At 31.7% G+C, this 24,720-nt stretch overlaps 2 protein-coding genes across 5 annotated transcripts in view; one reads left to right on the top strand and one right to left on the bottom strand.

Moving 5' to 3' along the window:
- The window catches only part of LOC148627395 (TPR and ankyrin repeat-containing protein 1-like), a 55,438-nt gene extending 48,176 nt beyond the window's left edge, over window positions 1-7,262 (top strand). For all 4 annotated transcript variants that reach the window (XM_088572288.1, XM_088572297.1, XM_088572304.1 and 1 more), the window contains 2 exons: window positions 1,796-4,989; window positions 6,692-7,262. In XM_088572288.1, coding sequence (XP_088428414.1) covers window positions 1,796-4,989; window positions 6,692-6,793 — 3,296 coding nt within the window. In that variant the 3' untranslated portion in view covers window positions 6,794-7,262. The remainder of the gene's footprint in view (window positions 1-1,795; window positions 4,990-6,691) is intronic.
- A 2,260-nt stretch (window positions 7,263-9,522) lies between these two features.
- Window positions 9,523-22,933, bottom strand: LOC148627394 (uncharacterized). The gene is made up of 9 exons (XM_088572321.1): window positions 22,783-22,933; window positions 19,917-20,052; window positions 18,268-18,418; window positions 17,595-17,678; window positions 16,035-16,162; window positions 14,345-14,466; window positions 12,693-13,641; window positions 10,978-11,196; window positions 9,523-9,814 (listed from the first exon to the last, which is right to left on the bottom strand). The coding sequence occupies exons 1-9, from the start codon at window positions 22,881-22,883 to the stop codon at window positions 9,755-9,757; spliced, it is 1,950 nt and encodes a 649-aa protein (XP_088428447.1). The 5' UTR covers window positions 22,884-22,933; the 3' UTR covers window positions 9,523-9,754.
- Between the last annotated feature and the right edge of the window lie 1,787 nt (window positions 22,934-24,720).

Below are 24,720 nucleotides of genomic sequence, written 5' to 3'. Positions count from 1 at the left end.
TATGTTAGCAATGAATCGTTAATTAGTTACCACATCAGAATACCTGTATTATCTAGATATATTTGAGATAACAAATGCTCATAGAATTCTTTCGGAGTATTACCACGGCAAAGGCGTTATGTTTGTAAATAGCAAACACAGATGTAAATGACTAAGTTTGGGTCGTTTAGTCTTTTCAGATAAATCCACTTTATATCATTCCTTCTATTATCAAGTATATCTACATCAAATTTGTTCAAAACACCGTTTTTATAAAAAAAAAAAAAAACAAAAAAAAACACCTACTTCCCCTCTGAAAATTGTTTGATACCGCCGATTTCAGCTTATCTACCTATAAACCTCTTATATATTAGTTTGACTGTTTTTAAGATGAGATTCTCATAACTCTACAACATCAAGGTTCTTTAATTTTGCCTGTTTTATGCAAGCACAATTTTGTTTAAATCATTCGTTGATACATTACAGTCGAAGGCTTGGGCCGACATTTGTAGGATACTATAGATTTATAATAGATTTAAGTTGTCACTCTATTGGACGTTGGGCGAGAAAAATCACAATCAGAGGCAGATGGACGTTGGGAATTTTTCAGAACCTTGCATGTTTAGTAGAGAAGCCAATGAAACTGATTCTTATATCAATTTTCACTATGTAATATTTTGAAACAAAAATTTGCTAATTCTCTTCCTTGCACAGAGCCAATTTTCAATTAAGAAAAAACAATAAACAAAGTACCACATATTTATATGACCTCAAATTATCAAAAAAAAAAGCTTTCAAAATATAACTCCGTTCAAAGCATATCGATCTTTATGAAATTTGTTCCATAATATTATTTAAATTTAAACAATAAAAGTCAGACTGGGATTGATTTTTGGCTTAGAATTCAAATATAGCACTGAGGGGCCAAAAAGTGGGCAGAAACAAGCATTTTCCTGAATATCGAACATGACCATGCTTTTATAAAAATGTATTTCGTTGGAATTGCAACAAAATGTGACATAATATCACGGGAAGGATGGGATTTATTTTAATTGTTGAATCTGAAATTATTTAGGAATACGGGATAAACAGGGGTCACTTCGATTCTGGTCAAATTCTTTTCCTGCATCAAATGTCTCATTGCATTCTAAATTTAAGCTGTATCATACTTGAATGGTGTGCCTAAACTCGTCTTTACAGGTTAAGGTTCGATATCTGCGATCGTATGAAGCAGCGCCTGTGAAACGCGAATTTTATTATGGATGTTAAAGTATGTGATCCAAACTGCATTTTCAAATGCTTCAACATTTCGGTCGTGTAATTGTATGGTGATGTGTTTGTCCCCCAAAAAAGTATAGATATATGGATCTCCATGAAATTGTAAAACAAGTTGACCTACCACAAAAATCTTTTATTGAATTTAAAGGTGGTGACTCCGATTTGGTACAAACCTAAGGGTTCAACTGTGACCTATGACAAGAATTATTTTAAAACTTGAATAATAATTTTTTTCTTTTTTTTTTAGGTTTACCGTAAACGTAATATTGCTGGTCTTAATTAGCGCAAATTAATTAGGTTTCCACCTCTGTGCGGGTAATAAGCTGCGCCCTACGAAGCATTTTATTTCATGAAAATTCGCCAAGTGCTTTCTGTTCGAAATTTTATAGACAAGCACAAGCACTTTTTAAAAATACCGACACAAGAAGTGAGCCTGTCAGGTGATCTGGTTCAAATGTATTAGAAAGGAAATAATCATTGACTTATAATCAAGAAGTTAATAAAACATGAAATGTTTTCAATTGTATTTTTCTTTCAGGTAAAACAATAAAAGCAGCAAATCTTTATATGAATTATGGACATGCAGACAATGCTTTGACTGTGTTGAAAACTGAGAGATCTCCTTATGACTTTTGGTATTGTTCATTCCTCTCTATACAATTGAGAATAGAGGAAAACAAAGACGGCAGCATCAGATTTAAAACTCATGGCGATCACAAAAATCCACAAAAACAACTAGAAAGTATAATTCAGGGATTAAAACGAAGTGAACAAGTATCCGATAGAAAAAGCAAACAATCTCACCTCCTCGGTGAAGCGTTTTTACTACTTGGAAGAATAGCAAACAATCAAAATGATATTCAAAAAGCATTTAATAGTTTCGTGAAACAAAGTCCAGTGAATTACACTGGAAAGATAGAATGTTTAAATTGGATGGTTCACCAATCTGATTTTACGAATTCTTTAAATATTTCTAAGGTGGTTAAAGGCGTTGAAGATTTATTTCAACTGCTTAAAACAATGACACAAACGTCTAAAGAAGACAAAATCAAACAAAATCAAATAATCAGAGAGTTTGGTGTATCAATTGAAGCTGAGGCATGTAAATGTAATCCCTTTAAAAAACCCAGAATCATGCGTTTGCTCGGGGAAAAGGTTGTTATGAGTGTATCTACACCGATAGGAAATGTTCAAGACATCAAAGACCTTATTCTTGTAGATCTACTTGAGAAAGGGAAAACAATCTTTCAAATGGCTACTAGTAAACTTATGACGAAACATGAGGAAACTCCGTCAGACCAAACGAAATCATATATCAACATTTATCTCCATTATTTATTACAAATGGAAACCATGTATCAGGAAGCATTGAAAGACCTCGGTGGCATTTTACAAGATAAATCAAAAGAGATTTTAGAAAGCTTTGTTGAAGCAAAACACAAATTTATGTTCTGTAAAGGGTACTTTTCTGATTTTATAGACAACATAACTAGACGGGTATTACCTCTTGATTTCAACAGAAAAATTGTAGACTTGAGAAACCCGTTAAAGATTTTTCTTGTTGACAAGTTACACAATTCTAGAACTAATTTTACCGTTTTTGAACCTGTATGCCTTTTTGTGTCAGTACACACATTTAGACGATATTACGATGTTGGTATGGATTTTGAGAAAGAATTTTCTGCCATTAAAACTGCTTTCAATAACTTTTGTCAGCATCGGTTACATGGCAAATTTGAGTCCATGGTTAAAGAGTTCATACAAAGTATTTCGTTACTGACTATCCAAAAAGACCCTTTTGGTGCTTTAAAACATTTTTGTACTTTCATCACAGAGGCAAAAAGACAAGATCCAATTACTGTATATGATTCATCAGTGATTATGTTTTGGATGGAGTATTTTATGGTCCTGTCCTTTGCACTTCAATCCAAATACTTCTGTGAATGTTGTGGAAATGACAATCCATCTTTCACTTTACCCGCATCGTGGTTCAAAGGAACTATACAAACTGCCAACAAAATTTTCCACAAATCAAAGGGATCTGACCTTAACAAAATTGTTGCGTCTTGCAAATTAAAAAGAAATCAAACTTCCAAAGACATAGAAAAACTATCTATAAGAATTTTAGAAGCTGTCGTTGGTTTCAGGGGAAGACTAAGTTTCATTGATATCGTGGTTAACAAGTGTCAAAGGACACAACGAGAAGCACAGTCGGACAGTATTGCAGAATTAGAAATACGGCAAGCATTGACATTTTGTTTAATATGCATTTTAAATATGGGTAAATGGCTTCCTGTCGATTATGAAACAATTGTTTTAAGAAAAATTTCTTCATTGAAACAGCAAAATAAACTTTCAGATAATATCAGGATGGTATTAGATGATATTTGTAAAGCGAATGGAATTTCTGAGATTTATTCAGTTTTAGGAAATATGTGCAAAGAGTCGGACTTAAGAGTCGTCCAATGCATGTGGGATAACGAAAAGAAACAACTTAAAATATCTGACAAGTTCAAATGTATTTTGATGGATAAGTTTCATCTTCTGACTACAAAACCGGTTTTAATCAACCCGAATGCACAAGAAACAATACCTGATGTCCAAGAAAACATTGATGAGATTGATGAACCGGGGCAAAAGATCAACGAAAAAATTCCAGATTTCATTACCGATGAACCAAGAGGAAATATTGCAAAGAATGAATATACCCATGATTTTATTTCAAAACAAAAATATTTGGAAAAGAGGAAAAATGAAGATAGTCAAGACTTTATTTCCAATCAAACAAAAGTGGACAACACAAAAAAAGAAGATATTCGAGACCTTATTTTTGACGAAACAAAATTGGTTGAGAGAAAGACCGAAGATATTCAGGTTAAAGAGACAAAAAGTGTTGGTATTCAAGATTTTACTTCTAATCATCCTAAAACGGAAAATACTAATATAAAAAACAACATAAAATCATTGGAACAAAGACACGAAGAAATAATTATTCCTGAGTTATTAGGTGACTTTTATTTTTCGGAGCTCATTATAAATGAGAAAAGGTGCGACATCTGTAATGAATTGTTTGACATGTCAACTGTTGATGATGGGGATGACACCCTGACATCCCCGTATCTTCTGGAAAGTCCAAATACCCAAGTAACTACAAACCCATTCGAGAGAAGCTTCCAAAACTTGTCTTTGGATTCTATAGCAAGGTCACTTTCGTCTTCTTCGGCAGAAGTACGCGAGGCTATTGCAACAGACAGGAATGACAGTTCATCTGATGGAGCTGGTGAAAATTCACCTTTGTGCAATGGTTATAGCTTACAAAGATCAAACTCAATACTCTCTACGACCTCCAATCCGGAAAAAGAAAACGCAAACGACATCAAAGAGCGCAAACGTATTATGGACGATCATATGAAGTCAACCATCCACCGGAGTCGATTGAGATCGTTTAAAGACTTTCAAAAATTTTACCTGAAAAGAATAAGACCTGCAATAACACTTGCACAAAAGTTTATTGAAAAACATGGATTGTCTTCTCCAGCTGAAATGCAGAAGTTCAAAGGGGACGATATTAGAATAAATAAATTTCTAAAGACATTCAAAGGGTTGAAACAAAATTTAACCACTGTCATACAGGAAGAAAAAAAATGGGAAAATACAGAAATGTTATGCGACATGGTCAATACAGTTGAAAAACAGCAAAGAGACATTCACAGAAGTGTGAAGAACAGTCAAGTAAGTATACGTTATTGCAAGCTTTTCTAGTCTTTGTATGAATAAAGGAGAAAAAAAAACTTGAACAAGTCGGACAATATTCTGATAACACATTTGTATTTTTTGTTTGGTAGTCTGTATATTCTTATAAGGCGATTTTCGTTTGTTGATAATTTGACGCGAATCTATTTTCCTAAAAACTTGTCTAGAAATAGAATTCACATGTTATTGTTTTAATTTTTTTATCATTATTATTATTACTGCGACAAATTGTTTTCAGAAAACTAAGCAATGAGTATTTTTCTTTTTTCTACAAATTTGTACTTAAATTTGTACGGATGTTTACTTGAGTAATAGTTTCTATAAGTGCTGATCAATGTCTGTTTTACGGGTAAACTCGTGACAAATAACAAGGGAAAATAACTAACACGAGAATAGAAACGTTGAAGAAATACTGATTGTTGGGATTGAAACCGTGGGGTACTTCCTGTATTTTTAAGGTGTTTGAGTGTGTCGTTTTCCGTGTCCCATTGGTTTGAACTTGGGTACCTTTTAACAAAATCTGCCTAGACAGGGTCACTAGTTGTGGAATCAAATTCAAATGCTAAAAATCAAATTAAGCATAGTCGTTATCTAAAAAAAAGAATAGTACTTTCATAAGATTGAGTAGGAATTATACAATCTTGTCCGTTCTTATCGAAACGAGTATAACTTTTTTTCCTTTCTAGTAAAAAAACAGGGTATGTGCATCATTTTGCTTGTCCGATGCATTTTTCTGGATTTGTTTATATAACAGGTTATAATTTTGCAAGTAATATTGGCACACTTATACTGAAAGTAAAGTTCAGTACACCTCGTCCCTTGTGCGATTGTACTGGTTTTAAGTATAGTTAAACTGGGTTAGAGTATATCAGAAAATCTTAGTTTAAATTTCGGCATACTTTTATTATACTAAACAAAATTTAATGGCTCAATTGCTTGAGCGTCTAAGCCTTCCTTGGACAGCACGTGTAAACAAACTAAACAAAGTGAGGTATCAATGTCTCAAATTTACAATGCGGAACATAACAATAAATTAAATAAACACTAAATGCGTGTAACATCACCTAGTGATGGTAAAATTTACATTGAATATTTCGGATAACTGATATCCTTCTTCAGCATAAAACTAATAAAGTTCAACTTTGTTTTCCTACCAGAGTTCCAGAGGTGAACGATAAAGTTAGTAGCGCAGGGTTCTGGCGGTTAAACTTCTTTTAATTACTTTTACTTGAAGAGCTGAAATTTTTATATACAAACATTACAGACATAAAAATTTTAAGAGAAAACCTCCTAACAATCATAAAAACTATTACAATCATATCTTGACATTAATCCCCGACAAGTATACCTTCACATACCCTATTTGGAAATTTTAAGAATTTGCATATTTTTCTCAGATTGGCCCTTAGTCCTGAAAATGCAAATAATCGTCTTGTAATGTTTCCATTCAAGAAAAGCTAAATTATAATCTTAACCAGTAAGAGAATGTTAAGTGTACTCACCTTCGTGCTGTTTGATATGAATTGAAATTCGAATCTATAAAGCTCAGGTTGACAAGTTAGGGTGAGCAACATACCTCACTTGATAAATTTTAATCGGTTACACAAAACACTAGTGTGACTTGTGAACCATATTGATCCTCGAAGAAAAGATTTTAAATATTACCACATTTAAATTTCAGACGGAATCAGGCAGGGACGATAAAGATAACGACGAGCTGGTCTACACAGGAGTACATAGAGCGAAGAAGAAATTACGGAAAAAAAAGAAAAGATCTTCATGAATTTTCTGTCTATTATCATGTATTTTTAAATGACTGTTAACTTAGCAATTTTTTGACACCTAACTTCCTTAATACACGTATCTCGTTACATCCATTGACAATAAATCTGACTTTCATGTGCATTTTTGTACAAGACACGAATTTTTTTATTCTCAAGGGTAACATGTGAGCTTATTTTCACTCCAGATGATGACCAAAAAATATTTGACAAAAATCCATAGTGCCCCTTCCCAGAAAATGAAATGGACAGTGCTTTTCGAATAAACATTAGGTGTCATGGAAGCACTCATTTGTGATTTTCACACATAAAGCACTGTTTACTTTAAAATAATGCAACCAGTTACACCATATTACTTTTATTCAATCTCAGACAATAGAAGAAATGTAGATTATGTTTCAATATCACTTTGATGAAAATGATAGTCTTTTTATTAAAATATTTTCGTTAAATGTGTTATGAAAAATGCAAGTATTTGGTTTTTTTTTTATTTTCCTCGATATACTTTTTCTCAACAGTATAAATATTAGTGCCCGAAGTGTAGTAAGAACAGATAAATATATACATTCATCATTGCATCAATACATTGTTGATCTACTGTATATGATGTACTGATTTAGAAGTTCGCCTACCACCTCATAAGTGTTTATTCCTCTTTTCAGCCTCTATATAGATAGATACAAGGGGATATTTTCCTGAATGACATTTTGTTTTTGTTTTGTTTTTTTGCCCAGCTAGATGGATAATCATTTGAAATTATTGAGATAAAAAGATGATAGACGAAATATGTGTTTTAAATATTAATTTTAGTGATGATATTATAATTCTAGCGGAATGTAATACAAAAGACAAAAACCATTATTTTTTGTAGATTATAGTACTAACAAAATGTCTAATATCTAAGAGGTGAGAAAATTGAAATATTTGGTTCATATGCTAACCTCGACGTTTAGAAGATTTCCTATGCTCAATGCAGAAATAACAGTTATGTAATGATATCATTTTTTACTATCAATATGCATCCCATATTTATTATTCCTCATGTCCGTGTCATTTTCTCTATGTATTATTGACCTTGTGTAACACATTTATGTATGTGTATAAAATCTGAATGGACATCTTTGATATTGTACCACATTACGCGATACCACCAAAGGGAAGGTTTGAATTGTTCTTGGGCTTTGAATTAAACCATCTAGAAATAGCCAAAAAGCAGTATTAGTAATTGGTCACCACTTTTGAAATTGTCCAACAAGGTAGCCTACTACCAACAACGGGCCAAGATTGATAGTGTGACTTAATAATTAGTGATAGGGACAATGAATCGATCACACTAGTACCATATCTCTCAAGGAAGGCTGAGGTTGATTTTTTGGGGGTTGTGACTTAAAACATTAGGAATTAGGACCAAAGAGGATCAGAAAAAAAGCATTTTTCAGAATTCTTAAAATAATAATTAAAATGTGGTTGGGATGAAATTGAAGGGTCTGATTGATTTTAGAGGTTGTTACTGGAAGCAGATTTGATTGGGAGTCAGATGGAGTCCATTTAATTTTTATCATTTCTTTTATCGTGTCAAAATTCACAGCTAATACTTAAAAGGACTTGTTCAAACTTTCCCCATCAGTTCAGGGTTGGACCTTCAAAGTATTTTATTATTTCTTAACAGTCATATTTCCTGCAAATATTAGGTCTGGTTAATATAAAAACTCCACAGTTTACACCTCGGAATGACCACAAAGGTTAACATATAAACAGTTGGAACAGGTCTGAACACAACAATCTAGGTTGATACATCTTTTCATTTTGATTCAATTAAACATCCAATACAAAAAATCTAAATACATTCAGTAGATCTAAAAAAAATTTTTTTATGAAAAAAAAAAAACAGTTTAGTTTTAGACCCTTTAGGCCTAAGCAAACACTGATCTAAAAAAAAAATAGGCCTTAATTACTCAAATATCAGAATACAAAATCAGGTTCAGCATGTCAAAGAACTGCAAGAATTATGACTAAATCTCAATGAAATTGACAGAGAAAAATCAATTTATACAAAGTATTGGAAGTGTCCTGTTGTTGGCTCCATTTGAACCTTGATTCTTTGAAGACTATAATTCACTAAATAAATTCAATCCTTTTTTTGTGGTATAGAACCTTGTGTAACAATTTTTATAGATCCTCATATTTATATTCATGATACTGTATACACACTAGACAAATTTTTGTTCTTAACCCCACTTTTTTGAGGAAAAAGATGATAGCCTCAAAAATCTATCCAATGGTGGAATCTTGTGAAACAATGTCATTAGAATAATAGAAAATCATTACTAATATTTATTACTTCTAAACAAAAAAAAATGTAATTGTTTTTTTTTTTTTATTTTTTTTTTGTTTCTTTATACCCTTACTTCTTAAAAAAGATAAGATCAGAACCCTTTAAATCAAACCAAACCTTTCCTGTACAATGTCATATAAAAACTCTACATTTGTACTAAATTCCTTGTTTTGGGGTCCCTTTTCCTAAACAATCATGCCAAATACCTCAAAATCAACCTCAGCCTTCTATATTGTGATATGTTGTGAAATGCTGTAGTAAATTCAAATAAATGTTCATAAATTATTTCTAAAGTTATTGCAGAAAAACAAAACAAAAAACAGCTAACAACAACAAAAAAGTGAAAATTGAGAATGCAATTTGTAGACTTATACCTAGGAACAACACTACACAACATTACATGGATGCCCTTTTCAGAACAATTTAATGATCTTATGTTTTGAAAAAGTCATATACATGTAATGGAGTACATGAATTTCAAGTTTCATAATGATATTATACAGTATTTTCACAGAAAGAAGTATTTAAAGACAAATAAAAATATGACATATGAGAAGACACAAATCAAAAACATTAATGACAGTACTGATGCAGGGAACATGAACACATTTCAAAGATAGTTTAAGAATCAATTTGACCAGTCTTTCATCAATTTTCTCAACTGCCTCAATCCTGCCACAGGTGAGTGCTGAAAAATAAGAATTTCTTAGTATCATTACACATTGAAAAGAAACTTTTATCTTTAAGATGGTTAAACAATCTGTAAACCACATACTGTTAAACCTGACAAAAAAAAACTTTAGTTTGTGGGGTACTAATTTTTTCATGACTGTCATGATTTTGTCAAGCCACAGCTAAAAATTCCTACATGAAATGTAAAATATTTTGATCTAAAGAAATATACTAATTTAACTGAAACTAAATTAAGTCATATATTCAAATGTACAAGTAGTATCTACATTTCACATACAATGTTGAAATATTCTTTGTTTTTACTGAATGCATGCACATGCCATGATTTCTGATTTATATTGATAAAATAAAACATTACTGTCAAGGCAATACACATGTACTATTTATAAATGTCCATGTTTTTTTTTTTAATTTTGTTAATTTGTGGAATTTTGAATCAGGGAATTGTTTTAGTAAATATATACTGCCAAAAGCATCCCTAAACAATCATATAAAACTGAAAACCAGTGCATTCACTTAACAATGTGAAGTTGGAGACAAAATCACTTAAACTTTAGACTCCAAAGGTTATTCTAGTTGCCCTCCGAACTAAATGTTACATTGTCACTTATTCATCATTGAACGAGTCCCTCCTTTTCAAAATAAAGAAGACTATCAGTAACACAGTGATTGCCTGGACTATCATTAATTCTCATGCTACTGGTAATTTACAATTAACCCACTTCATTAGCTACCACAACAAATATATTTTAAGGGGAGAGTAGAGTCATAAGATGTAAATATATATTGAGCCAATCAAATTTGACCATAAAAACTGAACCCAGGCCACATATATATGACTGAACCCATTTAATCATATTCAGTATTCAGGAACTGATTTACCTCATTAAAGAATATTGAAAAAAATCACCAAACAACATAAATTCCATCAGGTAGTGTTTAAAACAATTTGAAGTGCCAAAACTGATATAAAGTGAATTGCTGTTTTTTTGTTTACACTTTTCTAATTGCTGGAGTTACTGGATCAAAGTAAGAAAGACAGAGAATTACCATTAAGTTATGTTTAGAAGCAGTTTACGATAATAATTGTCAACTTTAACACTAAAGTATATGTACCATTGGATAGATACAAATCAGAAAGCTATCTAGTAAACAAACCTGTTTGAAATGTTCTGTTATTGAATCATCTTCCTGAATTTCAAAGAATGACGGACAGATGACTTGTAAGATATGCTCCCATGGGTAACTGAACAATGACCTGTCATCAGTAGATCTGTTTATCTTTTGTGGTGAGTAGGATACATTGTCTGGCAGCATGTTGATCCATGGACACCAATATCTGTGTTCTTCAAATGGATTAAAACTGTCTTTCTTCACCTGCAAAATTTTATTTTTTTCTTAATAAATACTGTCAAATTAATAATAATGAATCAAACAACAAAAGACTTTTCGGTAATGTTCTAAATGGAAGAAATTCAAAATCAAATTTCTATTCAATAAACCACAAGTACAAAATAGAAATTTATATACTGTAAACCAACTAATATTCGCGTTAGTAAACTTTCGCATATTTTAGTCAATGGAATGATTTGCGGATACTAATTTTCGCGATATTGACATCACTGAAAATCAATATTCGCAGATCTGCGAAAATCTTGTCAAATAAATAACAAATAAAAATGAGTTATCTTTCTTTATCTTGTCATGCCTTCCTATGGATATCCCTCCTATATGACGGGGAACCGCCATTTATTGTATAGTTAACGTTATTGACAAAAGTTGATTTCCCAAAAGATTGGGATATTTGTGATTCAGAAAACCACTGGTCAAATGAAGAAACCATGCTTTGTTTTCTGGATAAGATCATTATTCTATATGTAATGAGGACTCGCGAGACTTGATCTACCTCTCTGACATCCTGCTTAAGCAATCTTTGATGTCTTTGTCGCCCATTGTGTCGACTCATTTCTAACGAAATTAGAAGTTACTGGAATAAAGGTGAAATTTATTCCAGGTGGATGTAAAATCGCAGTTTGTCTCCTGGTATACAAAACAGATTTCATCACTGAAACTGAAAGCCAGAAAATCTGTTAAAGAGTGTGATGATGACCTTAAACTTTCAAACATTAAACCTGTGAATGCCAGATGGATTATAAATGCGTGGGAGAAAATCAGGAAAGAAACCAACGTTATTCAAACTGGATGGCGCAGATCAGGGATGCTGCAATGAGAGTTGTGCTGATGTACTACAAACGTTTGAAACCCCTCTGATTTAGTGATTATAAACTGGATGTTTTAAAGTTTAAAAATGCTACAAAACATTATTTTATTGTGAATTAAAAATAAATATTTTATATACCTATCTTACATTTTTTCAGGTATTAAGACGAAAATTAAAATCAAAGGAAGATAACTGTGATCAACCGGAAGTTGAAAATTCGATAGTAGAACTGTACACAAGACAACCAACCTGATCAATTCAATTTCCCTGACTTGTTCGCGGATATAAATTTCATGATTTTTACAGGCTCGCGAAAACCACAAAAGTTTATATCACACAAAAATTTCTTGGTTTACAGTACATGAATATGATACACATGTATCTACATGCAGTGAATAGGTGCAGCAATGCACTGTTGCTTAATACATTTGTAAATTCAGTAAAGGACATGATTTTATGATGTTTATGATATTCAGGACATCTTATATGTTTTGTCATACCTATTATATTTCCAAATACAAATGCCAAACATAAACACAAAACTTTGCCAATAATGGAAACTACAAAAATATAAACAACATACAATAAAATTATGTAATAAGATTCTTAAGCATTTCATCACAATAATTTCATGAACTAAGTCATATAATACCACTTTGATTTTTTTTCTTCCAGCAGATTTAGAAATTGATGAAGACTGGTCGTGACTTTGCTGTCCAATACTAGTTTCAGTTGTTCCATCATTTCTAGCACCATTGTTAAATGTCCCCTGTTCTGTAGAGTTATCACTTGCACTACTCAGCTTATTTCCAACCTGATCATTGGAACTACTCCTCACAACAGTATCATCATCTCCATTGAAGTCTTGATCAGCAGTATCACAATTTCTACCTTGTTCTGTATCGCTCATTCTATTGAACTCAGAACTAATACTACTCTGACTGTTTTCACCATTGCTTGGAATAATATTGTCAGTAAATCCTTTATCCTCAACAATGTTAGCACTCAAACTTTTAGTAGAGTCTTTGATACCTTTCTCCATTTCATGACTGCACTCATCACTATCAACATGTGGAAGACTACAATCATTATTAGTTCCCATGTCCACAAGGGAAGGAGATGAAAAAGTGAAAACCTTTTCTACATCAGGTCGGCCCTGAATTGGCACATTTTCTTGAACATCCATAGCTTCTTTTTCTTTTATTTCCTTTTCACTATCAATTATTTGTTGTGAGAAATCTAAAGATTTTGGTTGAGCAAAATGAAAATCATCCAAATAAGACTCAATATTTTCCTGATTGTTTTGTTCTACTTTCAGAGTATTACTATCACAGTTTCTGTTTCCAGTGTCAGCAATGACCTTTTCTGTACAAGCATTATCATTTCTTGGTAATAAGTGAGGACTAGATTTATCTTCTAAGACTGGGATATCTGTTTCTATAGCACTGTGATTTTCATTTTGAGTTTGTGAGTTGCTTGGTATTTCAATGTCTGATTCTTCACTACTTTCATCAATATTGACGTCATTTCTCTTTTTGTAGTTCCAAAGACCAACTTTCCTACAGCAGAAATGGCAAGCCAACATTCCTGTTTTCTCATCACTGAAACAAAATATCAAGAAAAAAAAGAAAACATTACAGATTCAAATATAATGAAACTTATTTTAAACTTGACCTAAAATGATCAAAATCTTTATTATACCAGTAATGCTCTAAATATACACTAAATGTAATTTTCTGTGACAGATTCAACTTCTAAAAATTTCTCAATATAAATAATGATGGTTGAAAGAAACAGTATAAAAACTTAATGTCACTTTGCAGAATGTACCAGTAACAGCATATTTTTGGTCAGCCAAATTCTATCGGTTTGTAAACCTACAACACCTTTAGGTCACATTTGGGAATGACAAAAGTCATTAAAGTATTTACATTTTACTAAATACTCACACAACCTGACAGAACTGAGTTTCCATTGATTTACAGTTAATGCAACACACATTAGTGACAAGTTTCTTGAAACATGTGAAGGAGATTAAGAGTATCTATTATAACTACCATATATACTCGCCTATAAGTCAGGTTTTGGGGACTAAATTTTTTACTGCTGGGAAAAGTTCCCACTTACAGACGAAACCTAGCTAAAATAAAATTTTCAGCTTAAAAATGTCAGTAATTAGTACTATCTATCATATAGTTCAACTAATTCTGCTCAGTAAAATGTTCATATTATTTTTTATCCATCATCACAGAAATCATATTTCAAAATTATCAAATAATAGATTACGACCAAATATGTACTTACACAGATTTCCATCCAGTAACAGCTAAACAAAATGTTCCTAAATCTATGTTGTCAACGTGATGATATTCAAATGCTGCCTCTGCTATTGATTTCATCTCTTCTAAATGATTAGAGGATAACCCCTATAAAATATAAATTTATTGTTTGTATTTTAATCTTAAATATCCCAAATATTTCAGAAGAAGAATATTTGATTAACATGATCAATCAAGGCCACAAAGTACACTGCTAACAAGCACTAAGCTGCAAGCCATGTCAAAGTACTCTGATTTATTGGTAATCTGTACTTTTTCCCTTTGATCTTGAAGACTGATATTCTGTTAATCTCTTGTACATGACAAGGTATTTGAAAATAATCTGTTGATACGATAGGAGTGATTGTGACATCATCAGATCTTAAGATTTTTTAATGAAAACGACATCATGCACCAACAATGCGTAGACACACTTTTTTGGGTTACTATTACGCTCGCTCCCTTCGATCGTTTATGGTTGTATTTTCAACTTTGTTCTGTATACTTATGGCAAGAAAAAGCATCCATATCTGATTTGTACCAGCATTTGCAGGAGCTGAAAAACAGCATAATGGCAGCTCCATTTGCGTATACTTTATATATGCTATTGAGAGCCAGACCAGTCTGCGATAAAAGAAAGCATCGAAATGAATCTATTCGATAAAATGAATCAAATCGTTATAAAAACATAATTTAACTATACAAAAGGAACAGAATGAAGAGAAACTAAATGCAACAAAAGAAATCTTTGAAGACGTTTCACAAATATAAGAACAATAATGTTAACCAGTGCCGGACAATTCGTAGACATTTCAGACCATGACAACCAATAATTCCATTATCAGTAAAATGCTTTAGGACAAAATATATCATTACCTGAAAGGTTATAAGTATAAAATATCAAGAGCTGACAAAAATTATCAAAGTTGTTTTTAATTAATGTTTCTTCGGGAGCGTTAAATGGTTTCACCTTCATCATATTATTAAGAGTGCTAAAAACTAATTATGCATTAAAAATGACTAAAAATGCAATTTGATTACTGATAAACAAAACAACAGTTACTTTTGATTTTGATATTGACAATATCATGTGTAATATCTCAACTCGCATTCACATGCAAGTCCAGATATTCTACATGTTCAATATGAAAGATTGCCACATAATATCATCCTTATCAAAATCAGAAGTATTTATTAATCCATATGTATTATTCTGATACCTACTATAAATCGTGTGTCATTCTGATACCTACTAAATCGTGTGTCATTCTGATACCTACTAAATCATGTGTCATTGTCATTCTGATACCTACTAAATCGTGTGTCATTCTGATACCTACTAAATTGTGTGTCATTCTGATACCTACTAAATCATGTGTCATTCTGATACCTACTAAATCATGTGTCTAAGCATAGCAACATAACTAAATTCATATGTGACTTGTATTTCATAGAAAATCAAAAGGGTAAAAAAAGATAAATGTACATTGTATGCTATAAATACAATTAATCTTAAAATTAAAAAAAACTTGTATGTAAGGGTAACAACTGTTACATCATACAAGTATTCTATCAACAGTGTTTATAAGGTTTAACCGATCAACATTTCATAAAACTACTTTCAAATTATTAAATTTCAGACAAACATTATGGTTGTTATGGTTTCAGTCCCTTACCTTTTCACTAAATCCTTCCAGAGAAACATTTGGAAGAAGGTGTTGAACTCTTTGGAGACTACAAATATATTCCTTTATCAAGGAAACTACTTTCCCTTTGTCCTTTACAGGAATTCTTAGATAATTGTCTAAAAGTAAAACAAATTAAATGATTATTGCCATTCCAAAAATACAAAAAAAAATCAAAAGTAAAGACTGTATTTGAGATAGAGTTAAGAGTTATAAAAATGCATTTCATAATTTCTGCTAAAATAAACAAACAATAAAAAGTTCAAAAAATTAAACAGTAAAAACCTTTTGACATGTGCAGCATGATATGACAGCAACCAGTTAAACTCTGATCACTTGGGGAAAGTGTGGACACAACATAAGTTTTTGACACTTAAACATGATGACTTACAGTTCATTATGAACATAATAACTGCTTTTGATACAATACTTTAGAATTCAATTAAGTAAAACATACTTCTTTCAGGGGCTTTCATGGATCCCTTTGTATCTAATTAATGACAAATAATAGAGTATATTTGACAGTACACTTTAAAGCCTTAAAAACAGATACAATTTACAAAAAAAGATTACTAAAATAAGAAGAAAATTTTTAATTAATCTTCCAAAAAAGATATTTTTGACCCATATGACCTGTCATTACTCAAAAATGATGAGAAATATTCCAATACTGATTCAGGTATTTATTTCCACGAGATATCCAATGAAAAAAAACCTTCAAAATCAAACCAGAAATAAAAAAGTGTATTTTTATTGTGTATCCCTACTTTGGCCCCCAATAGACTGAAAATGCTAAATGCTGTTTAAATCTGTTAAATATTCTTAACAGAATTTTACAAGAAACAAATTAAAAACAGAATTGTCAAAATTAAATGAGAAATAAACTTTCTACTTCAACTTTAAATAAACACTTATTTTACCCCTTTTGGCCCCTTTTTAGTGGAATGGTGGAGGATGTCATTTTTAAAAGCAAGTTTCCCCTAGTAAACAAAATATCGATATCTGATCCACTACAACTGAAGTTATCGCACTGAAACGAAAAAATTAACAATGATGGCAACAGCATCATAATATGAGCATAATTTTTGCAGTCTAAAATGATAGAGAAAAGTCAATGTCAAGAATTAACATGGACAAAAATCTCATAATTTTTCTGTATTGTATTCTTAGTCGTAACTGTAGTCACCTTTATTTCAATCTCAAACCACAAGCTATAAATTGTTTGGGTAAATTTAAAAAAAAAAAAACAATGTTATACCAACAACAGAATAGGTATATAAATAATAATAGCACTTCTATGGTCTTCATGGTAAAACAGCATGCAGATAGCAGATAAAAACAGAATAAAAATAATTAAAGGTAGAGTGAGTATTGGTATACTGATTTTATAATGTGTAATTACTTAATGCTTTACTTTAACACCAGCCCTTTTCATGGAAAAATATTTTAAAACATTATTTTACTGCTCCTGATATTATTCACATCTAAACCTTTTTATAAGCCAACAGGAAAAATCTTTCTTCTAAGGATCTTTCTTCTAAATAATAGTACCTGGACTTGGGTATGCTGGCCAGAAACATGACTTTTGGTGTGCTGACTTTATACTTTTAATCAACTTCCTACAACTTTCTTGATCTGAAGTACAAAAATCAATACATATCAAATTAATCATATCTACGTAAGTGGCTTCTTGTTAACATGCTATCAGCATTTTTAAAGTAGAACAAGTCAAGACATAAGACTCTTGAGCAAAAAACAAGTGATACAGTGAATGTAACTATGGCAACAAATCATCTAAATAAAACAACTTTATGGAATTACTCTGTAAAGCCATGAAGAAAGGCATTTTCATAGACACCTCGACAAATTAATCAAATTTCCTTTTATTTTCACTTTTAAGATAAATCTTTAAGGGTTGAAATATCATATAATCCAATAGGAAAATAAAATGATCTTTGACTTATTCTTCACGAGGAAGAAATCATCACATTCAATGTTTCATTTTTGATGGTACGTTACCATGTTAAAGCATTGACTGTAGCACATTTTCAATGAAGCACACTATATGAAATGTAATTATAAGAAATGAATGTTTCATAGGTGTGTAAAAGTGTTAACCATAGCACATTTTCAATGAAATTTGTGTAAAGCTAATTATCCTATGAGTTAATGTATTTTAATGACATGCACAGTAAATGTATATGTTAGATGATATAATAATTACAGATTAAACTATCTGCATTCTTTGGAAGTTGTGCACACAGTACAGCTTGACATCCAACACATTTCAAGATATCTTTCTCTATATTTTTCCATCCATACTGAGCACATATCAATGGTGACAACTGCCTTGGTTTGGCAAACCAAGAAACCATCTACTATTGGTTAAGAATTGCTTCACTTATGAGAACAAATAATAAGCAAAAAATATGAAGGACAGGTGACAATGATTCTCAAAACTGCTTAGGTTACCATCTTTAAGGCAATTTTTTTTTAAATTAAATATTTTTCAAATGCAAACAAGAAATCTGTAAGCAAATGTCAACTAGTGACACCCCTGCACCCCAACATTTGTCATACAAACCTAGTCTTCAAACAGAGTTATTCTTGCCCAAAACAAAAATCAAAGTCTATGATATGGCACACCTATATGTAAAGAAAGCTTGTGTCAAAATTTCAAGTAGTTGTGAAATGTACGTAAAGAGAAAACTTGCAAAATATCTGACAGATAGAGAAGGGTAAAATTTACACCACATTACTTGAGATGGTCTATAATAAAAAAAAAATACTACATGTACATGAGCTATGCCTGGATGGTAATAGAAAGTAATCAAAGTGCTGTTTGCACTGGAGGTTTTTGATTCTAATGAAAACTGTAGCATGAACAAACTTTCAAAGATTACATGATGAAAAATAAAACTGTAATCATACATTTGTGTTTCCCATATTATTTAGAACTGGTTTATTTTTTCCAAGGTGTAGAAACTGACTGAATATAAAGCTTTACTACTGATTACGGAAGTATAAACCGTAATCAATAGCTAAACAGCATCCAACTTCAGACACATTCACAAATTTTGTTCCATTTTACCTTTTTCGCAAATTTTTAAACCTATCCAAACGTTAATTTGCCCAAAACTTCAAAATCTATTTTAAACAGAGTATTTATTCTACACAGTAATTTTACTCTATTAAAATCAATTTCAGCTTATGAACATAAGATTTTGAAAAACTAAACACTTATTACTTATAAACAATTTAAATTTTCCAGCCAATATTACTTTGTTAAAATCACTCCTCTTCACTTCCTGTTTATTCATCATAAAATATCAATGATAGGATGAAGATTTTGACTGACAAGTTAAGTGTGTCAAATGGAACATTCTTCACACACATTACATGTATGTTTCTTGTCACATCACTGCAAAAACTAAATTCCCTAACTTCTAATTTATTACTCAACATCTTTCAATGCAAAAAAGGAGTCCCTCAAACCTTCAATAGATTTGAAGAATAGATCTCAATTTTATTATGCAGAAATGATAGAATATTATTGAGCTAAACAATTGCCAGAAACATATTTACTGGTATTAAAAGATATATTGAATGATAATAAAATTAATTACATTTGGACTATAACTTTATGTGTAGTTCAGAAATAGTAGGGAAGTTCTAGGCATAAACCAGTGACATAAGGTATTCTGATCCTGAGGATAAACCCACCCCCAAAAAATAGAATGGAAAGTTTACTTAATCATACATATTTATGTGGCAGCCATTATTACACATGGATTTCCTATCAATTTTTACACTTACATCAACCTGGACAATTTAAATTCATGTTCTGAAAACTGGTTTTTAAAAAAAGGATACATTGAAAGATTGAACTCTTTCAAAGAAAGCCTCTTCATCTTGTGAGTCAACATGCTTTCTTTTTCTTTCTGTTGCACCACTGTCAAGAGAAATATCTTCTGTAGCTTGTGCTGGTCCCTCAGAAATAGACCTTTTCCTAAAAAACAAAATAGAAACTTAAACCCCTTCCTTTGGGATATAAGAATTTTTTAGATGTTATGTATATTTTATGGTAACACAAAAGGTATTGAATGGTTCACATTATTGTGATAAACTCTGAAAAGATTTGGTGTTGTGGTACTTTCATTACCATATGGAAACCTAAAAAGTTCTCATTTTCATAGTTCAATAACACTGTGACAAAATTCAGGATTTATGTTGTATCATCCAGAAAACTGACAGGAAAACAGACATGGGAATAACCTCACACCCTTAACTGTTATAAAGAGTGTAGAAAAACAAGAGTACAATTAGTCTAAAAAATCATACAGGCCAAAAAAGAATACTTGGTGTATCAACAAAAACATTATCAAAAATAACATTAAGAAAAAAATGCCATGATTTATATTTAAAATTTTGTAAATATGAAAATTACAAAAAAAAATTGCATTTAACACATTTTTTTACTTATTCTATTTTTATGTTAATTCTAAAATACAGAAGTAAACCACCTGTGTGTGATAATTAACTGAACAGGTTGGTCCATGTACCTGTTCAGTTGACAGTGTCCTCGCTAGAGCAAAATGGAGGGGCGCCGTGCCCTGCCACTATCAAGTCTGCACCCCTCAGTGCCCTATCAGCATATCTGAATGTCCCATTAAGATTACACACTTGTTAATTACCCCAAGCCAATTAGGAAGTGTCACCTTTACAATATCTTGTAGTAATTAACCCTGATGTAAATCTCAGGTAATTATCAGTGATTAGCGGTTTATCACCTTTGATGATTATGAGGATGTACCAAGCCGACTGGGGGGCTAAAACTACTGGTGAACGATGTCAAAGCCGAGAAAATTGTATATACAGTGGAAATGCCACGCTGACAGGAGAGTTCCACTTATTGGTCCGAGAAAGGGGAGATAATGTAATTTTCGTTTCGGATTTTGTTGTAAAGAAACCGGAAGTGAACATGATTGCTAAAAAAGCATAAAATACACACTTTTCACAGAGTTAATCGCTAAAATATTTAAAAATAAATGTTTTTCAAAGACTTAAGATATGTTTTAGAGCAAAAACTGAACCGAAAGGTGCAACAATTTGTCTGGACTATATATTCTGAAATATAAAATATCTTGTGTTACTTGTGGAATAGATGTAGGTACATGTACATGTATTATTATGTAGTGCTTTATAATTAGCTTTTGTAATAGATATTGCATAGTTCATAATAGTTATGTAGTGCTGTTTTTGTTTTTTTATGTCATACTGTCATAAATTTGAATAAATTATTCGTACACAATTTCATGGGGTTTTTTTTATGTATAAGCCATATATATCTATAAAAATGTTATAGCAATGAATGACTGAAGTCATATTGATAGGTTTCAAACATATAATAGAAATAAGAATAGTAAGCAGGTATATGCACAAGAAACAGCCATAAGTATACAAACTACAAACATATAAACAAGACAAAAATGAAGAAATATATCTCAGACTTGATACAACCATACACATTAAAACAATTGATCAAATCAACATTGTCCCTTTCTATTTGAAAAAGCATGCTACGCTTTAAAGTGCCCTCTTCCCTGCGCCCCTCTATTTACAGATCCTAGCTAGAACACTGGCTGATAAGTCATTTCCTGTCGTATATTGGATACAGGTGATGCTGGGGGATGGGAGTCATGTCAATTAGGAGCCAATAAGCAATTAATACCTGGCCAGGTATTTATCAGACTATGCTGCAAGCTGTCCTGTATGTAGGCCTTATCATAAGGATCATTTCAACAATTAAATGAATTTGGTTTAATCTAATGGTTTTGGAGATATGAGCAAAAACTACTGTCTGACGGTGACTCTGACCCCTATGTTCTATTTTTAGTAGCGGCAGCAATTTTTTTTTGACAGATCAAAAATCTCCACATCAGAGTTCTATGCGGGATACCCCAAGGAAAATTAATACCAAGTTTGGTTCCAATTGGCAAGTAGTGTCAGAGGAGAAGATTTTGGAAAGAAATAACATCAAAACAGCAACAAAATAAACATTGAAAAAGGGCAATAACTTCAACATGGCTTCACAGATCAAAATGAAAATTGCACCACAGATAAATCTCATCATGCTAAATATTTTTACCCTTGTTAGAATTTGGCGAAACCTGTGATTTTCAGGGGTCCCCAACAATTTTTGGAGGTCAGTGACCTGAAAACTCAGATACTAACATCCATATAATTATTGTCACCGGAGATCAATGAGATTAATTTCACCATGCAGGGTAAATCTCACACCCAGGTCAGTGATTCTCTATACACAATTAACAACCGGAATATACAAGGTCCCAGATGGGTCGGTGTAACACTCACATTTCACCATGAAAAATCCTACTAACATGGATTTAAAACTCCAACTTGAGTGTTAGAGAAACTAAAGTCGCTGAGTGTAGTGTACATACATGTAGTGTAAGAAATCATTGATCTTCACAGACACAAGTAAATTTTGACATTATTATAATAAATGTTTGTGTTTTGAGAAAGTCAAGACACACTTTCTCTGTTTCATCATCATAACTTTGTCTATACATATTTTTTTTAATTTAAAAAAAGGTAACTATAAATTCCTGAAAGACTGATCAAATCGACAAATCAAAATGAAAGTTGAAACAATATAAAACAAGGCATCATTATGACACAACTAATTGGGTGGTGAAAATACAGAATAACAGTTTACCTTTTACTCCCTTTGTCGGAAATCGACTTATATATGAAAGAAGAAAGTAAACTTCTCAGTTTTTTATCAGGTGTAACATCAGAAGTGTGACTTGTCGCCATCTTTGAACTCAATCCATAAAGGTTATAAAACTCAAAATTTTATTGGTCAAATTGTTCCAATCAATATCAACCTTAGAATTTTGTAGATTGTGTAAAAGAAGACACATATTCGGTCATGATTCCGTGTTTTCCGCGACATTTTTTTTATAGATCACAACGGTTTACTTTAGAAAGGATTTCTGTGAATTTCCTTGTTTTTCGAGCTGATAAGCAAGAAAAATTACAAACGATATCTATGGCTAACCGCATTGGAAGTTCGGAATATTTTCATATATATACATAAAGTAACTAGTATACTACTAACAAAGTAACAAAAGTAAATGAGCAACTCGAACTCCATTAAAAACTGGGAGCATTGACCAGGTGCACCAGTAGGGTAAGTGTCCTCTGCTATTTTAGAAACACTCGCCAATACGTCATCTATATAGCGGAACTTGAGATTAAAAGATCTAGCTAAACAATGTTCTTTCTTTCGGATCATACCAGATATAGTCAGCCACATAAGGGACCGGTAAAAAATTATCGCCACATAGGACCACTGCACACTTTTTTTATGTAATGCTTTTGTTGGGACACCACTTTTTTACTGATAATAGGACATGATTTTTTAACGATCAAATACTTTGAACAATTTTTTTTTTATTAACTAAAAAAAAAACGAACTATTACAACAAAAATATCTACAACATATAAATGCAGTAGAAAATACAACTATTTAACATAATTTATTGTAATTGGAATAACTATATCAGTGGCGAGTCCAGATAAAGGGGGAATTTTTTTTAACAGGATCACCGGTGAGGTGAAGCGTTCTGAATTGGCAAGGGGACATGGCCTCAAAGAAAATTTTGAAATATTAAACCTCAAATCCAACATTCTGAGGGTATCTTGAACAATTTTTCAACAATTTTTAAAAATTGCAATTGTCCAAGGGGGCCCAGGCCCCTCGCCCCCCTTGGATCCGCCACTGTATATGTATTAAAATAGAAATAGCTTTATGTAAATACCTCATTTGTAAGATCTTTAACACACTGTATGTGTTAATATAATATTTCCAAGTAAAAAATTTATAAGAAAACCATGATAGGACACCAACTTTTTTCTTACCAAATTGACATAGTGCATCTTTTTTCCAAGTCAGATAGCCATAGGGTATCTTTTTTCCAAGTCAGATAGCCATAGGGTTGCAACTTTTATTTAGGTTTTTTTTTTGCACCGGTCCTATGTGGCGATATATTTTGATCGGTCCCTAAGAGTGAAGGAATAGGTCAGCAAGTAGAGGAGCACAATTTGATCCCATTGGAATGCCGACCGTTTGTTAAAAAAAGTGTCCACCACACTTGATAAATACGTTGTCGATCAAAAATTCCAGTATTTCGAAAACATCTACTGTATATTTGGGAGATAATTTAGAATTAGTTTTTACTTAAATATGAGGAATCTCTACCAAGAACTATATATTTGTATCTAGGTGTACCATCTTAGCCTGAGAACTAATTCATAAAATCCAGTCAAGAGAATCCGGAAAAAAGTTTTAAAAAAGTAAAGTTAAAAAAAAAAGACTTCAAAAGCAATGAATAAAGCACAGAAAATGGTCAGAGAAATACAAATGGAGGAAATGAACATGTAAAGAAATAATGACCTGAAAAAATATGAGAAAGTATTATATGCTGGAAATTTCAGGAAAAATCCAGTTATAAATTTAGACTACTTACAGACTTTTAAAAAAAAACCTTCGATAGATAATGCTCAATTTAATATAACTGAAAACGGCAGAGCGGTATTTCCTGAAATCAACGAAAATTTGAATAGACCCATATCCAAAATTCCAAACAAT

This window comes from Perna viridis, chromosome 1 (genome assembly GCF_037379345.1).
Source record: "Perna viridis isolate PV_CMFRI_1.1 ecotype Kerala chromosome 1, ASM3737934v1, whole genome shotgun sequence".
Lineage (NCBI taxonomy): Eukaryota > Metazoa > Mollusca > Bivalvia > Mytilida > Mytilidae > Perna > Perna viridis.
This window is presented reverse-complemented; position numbering and strand designations above follow the sequence as displayed.

Excerpts from the sequence above, each read along its gene's own strand:
- LOC148627394 (XM_088572321.1), bottom strand. The coding sequence starts at position 22,883 with ATGGCGACAAGTCACACTTCTGATGTTACACCTGATAAAAAACTGAGA. Across the intron at positions 18,419-19,916 it reads AAAGAGTTCAATCTTTCAAT|ATGGTTTCTTGGTTTGCCAA; the intron begins GTATCCTTTTTT and ends AACCAATAGTAG. Across the intron at positions 11,197-12,692 it reads GAAGAAAAAAAATCAAAGTG|GTGAAGAAAGACAGTTTTAA; the intron begins GTATTATATGAC and ends AAAATTTTGCAG.